The sequence below is a fragment of the Octopus bimaculoides genome, chromosome 1 (genome assembly GCF_001194135.2).
Source record: "Octopus bimaculoides isolate UCB-OBI-ISO-001 chromosome 1, ASM119413v2, whole genome shotgun sequence".
NCBI classification, from domain to species: Eukaryota; Metazoa; Mollusca; class Cephalopoda; order Octopoda; family Octopodidae; genus Octopus; species Octopus bimaculoides.
The window spans coordinates 149,319,249-149,322,995 of record NC_068981.1 but is presented as its reverse complement, the minus strand read 5'-3'; the positions used below and the strand labels follow the sequence as shown (position 1 = coordinate 149,322,995).

The window sequence follows — 3,747 nt, the reverse complement described above, 5'->3', positions numbered from 1 at the left end:
GACGGCAGAGGCGGAGGCGCAGGCGACGGCAGAGGCGGAGGCGCAGGCGATGGCAGAGGTCACGGTGGAGATGGAGGAGACGACGGAGGTGAAGGTGGAGGCGACGGTGGAGGCGGCGGTGACGTCACCTTCATCATCATCATCGTGATACTTATAGCGATGATGCCGGTGCTGATTGTAATAATTGTAATAGCGAGAGTAATACATAATGGCAGATGATACATTGAGGTTTACTCAACTCAGGTTCGCATTTATTGGTGATGTTGAGAATGTGTTATTTGTGGTTGTGCCGCTCCTGACATAATTATGTTAGTAGGATGCAATACACTGTTTAAGAGTTGACTGACTAGTTTTAACGCTATTTAAAGGGAGGGTGTTAAAAGTTAAAAGTGTGTTTCTTTACCGACAACTTTGGTAAGTCATTATTTGTATATCGACTACTTGATTAGGATAGGGCGCAAAACTGTGTCTCTAGGTCATGATAACCTTAGTAAAAGTTTCAAACAGAAACGCTAGTCACAGTCAAATCTAATAATGTTTTGGCTTTGAATATGTACAAATTCTTTAATAATTTTAAGGAGGTAAACTAGAAATTGTGACAAACTGTAATCCAAACCTTATCGAATATTTGACCCTCCAGCAGCTTTTTCGTTGCTCTGCCAAGCTTGTCAGTCAAATCAAATACTGCTTAACTTATGATAAGTGTAGGTATCACCATTTGTTTAATTCGCAGTGTATTTTATCTAGATGTGTATAGAATAAACATTGAATAACAAACTGGCTTATTTCTACAAGCTATTAATACGGAGAAGACATAATGACCAGATATCATAATTAATCCAATATTTTCTTCTCAATATATTGTACATATTTTTTAATCAATAAAGTCGTGATGTGCATATATATTCGCAATTAATTCAGAGCATCAGATGCCGTTGTAGAATCTGTTGAATAGGCAGAGAGAAGAGAAAGACTATGTGAGTTTGTGTTAGTATCGTGTAGCCATTATATATTGCCTTTCCAGGATGTTTGTGTACGTAATAGCTGCACCACGATTCATTGTGGTTATTAAATTGAACTGTATAGGAGATAACTGAACAGAGTTGAAATAGTATTTTACCCAAAGGAAAACTCTTGTCCTTAGAATGGAGCTGTAACTATGATGTGCATGTTACATTGTCAAGGAAGTGCGTTAGAGTTAGTGAGGTATAGAATTTATAGCGTCTTTGGAAGTTTAGATTACATGTTTTAGATTAGAGAGAAGTACAAGCTCGTTTCGTGATTGTGTCTGTATACTTGTATATTATTAAAATACACAAGACTGCCATCATCATATTGTAGGATATTTACAAGGACTCTGTCCGTCGCAGAATTTGCAAGTTGTATACAGATTACATGGTTCTTTTCTTTACCATTGTTGCTTTCCTTATAGCATAGACACACGAAGATGAGTAGGGTCTATAATGTTTTCAAGGTCCCGAGACTCATTAGCGAAAAGGGCTACAAGCAGCTATGACGTGGGTCGCTGCAGTTGAAAGTGGTTATCAGCAAATCATATTTGAGATCAAGTACGAAGGCTTGTATGTCATCAAATACCAGATTGTAGTGTTGAACCGTCGATGGATTAACTCTATCATCCAAAACATTTACAGCCAAACGAAATTGTGCGCAGTATCTTACTAAGAAATATCACTCATAAAGTTACCGTCGACTATAAGAATATAACAGAAAACCTCCCAGGTAATCGCCCAGTGGGATCTGATGTGCTGGGTTTGTTAATATGAAATAACTGCAGGTATTTTTGCACTTGGCATGCAAATGATAGCAATGGTGGTAAGACTGATTGTTTATGAAGGACAGTTTTGAAGAGTATTGTAGAGTGTAGGCACTGTGGAGTTGACTGCATTTTGGACAGCAAATGTGGAAGCTTTCTTCGCCGAAAATAACATCAACAACAGTTATAACAGCAACAACAACAATATAAGGAGCAGTAAAAACAACAGCATGTCAAACAAAGAACCTCAAATAGTTATTAGCAGCATCTCAATAAGAAGTAATACCTGCAGCGATAGCTATGATACTAACAATAGCAGCAGTAACAGTGAAAACACGGCAAAAATATTTCTTCTGCCTAGACAATGAATATGAATATTTAAAAGAGGTAGAAAATGCATTAACATATCAAACAGGTATTTGCGTTCAGTATACCATATCACATTTCAGACCTAACAAAAAAGAGAACAATTCTGTATAGATGCATATCGACAAAAAGACATAAATTAGAACGTATTCCTGCGGACCAAGCTGAGCTCTGTTTAAGAATTATATATCAAGGCACCGATTTTGTGGATACACCCTTAATTGAGGATACATCCGAGTCATTAGAACGTCCCACAAAACTTGAGATCTCGCTCAGATACTTGGAGCAGAGAGTGAACCGAATAAAAATCTCAAGCATACCATCAGAACCAAATTTCTGGTGGATGGTGAAAAGTACGATTTTGGAAGGCCTTAGCACGCTTCTTAAAAATAAAGAGATTCCGAGAATTAGATTGCGAAGGGGTATTTTGATTCAGATGAAACCTAAAGAAAATCCCAGGAGGACAGCGACTGAGGTTGATAGAAGCCCTCGATGCTACAACCGTGGAAACGCTAATACCTTTTAGGCTTTAGGCTCCTCAACAACAATAGAAAATTACAGGTCGGGTAACCACACTTCTTCAGGCTTTTTGAGGCTTTCCTTGGATCGTCTCGCTCTTTAGATTTAGGGGGCGATTGAAACGCCATCTCATTTTAGATTCACGTTTGGACTGTGTGGCACTAACTAATAAAAGAAGCAGATGCAAAACCTCACACACATACTTAGACATTTCCAGCGTGTGTGTGTGTGTGTGTGTGTGTGTGTGTGTGTGTGTGTGTATGCGTGCATGTGTGTACGCGCGCGCGCGCGTGTGGAGGAGTAATCATTGTTTTTTTCCTTTGTTTAATGTGGCGTTAGCTTAGACTTTTCCTCTACAAACTGGAATATCAATGATATAGAGGCAGTGTCGTAAATGTAAAGATATACAGTTGTCTATATGCATGATGAATTAGAGATATCTTTTAATAGACATATGTTTAAATTTATTTCTTATATATAGGATGCATGGACGGACAGCAAAGGTATACTCCACATTGACAATCAGCAAGATTACAAGATATTATCTGGTCAGTTAAACAAGCATGCATTGGTCATTGAATATCAGAGACCTTTCGACACATGCGACAATTACGATTTTCCTTTTGACGTAAGTATGTCTTTCTGCCTTGTTTTTCTTTCTCTCTGTCTTTCAAACTACATATCATATATGCACGTATGTGTGTTTGTGTTTGCCCACACGCGTGCTTGAGTGTAAGTGTCTATGAAAAGTTTGCATGAATTAATGTACATACATCTAATCGTGTTCTTATGCATACAATTAAGAAACATGTATGCATGTGTAAGTGTTTATATGCGTATACAAGCGTTTGTTTGTGTGTCCGTGTGTAAATATATAGTAAACATGGACACTTTGGATGAATTCGTTTTGGAGTTGAGTTCATTTGCAATATATAAATTAATATATATAATCCCTTTTTGGATTATTGTGAACTGTTATCTCATCAGCTTGGACTTCTTAATTTATATGTATGTATTTATGCAATTACTTCTTCGACTTTGATTTGGGCACGGAATTACACTATCATACATATATATATATATATATA

The 3,747-nt window shown here is 37.4% G+C and overlaps 1 protein-coding gene across 1 annotated transcript in view; it reads left to right on the top strand.

The window, feature by feature from the left end:
* Positions 1-3,747, top strand: part of LOC106875923 (dopamine beta-hydroxylase) — a 60,195-nt gene that overhangs the window by 25,599 nt on the left and 30,849 nt on the right. Inside the window, exon 3 of the mRNA XM_052969927.1 lies at positions 3,141-3,287. Within this exon, the coding sequence (XP_052825887.1) occupies positions 3,141-3,287 (147 nt within the window). The remainder of the gene's footprint in view (positions 1-3,140; positions 3,288-3,747) is intronic.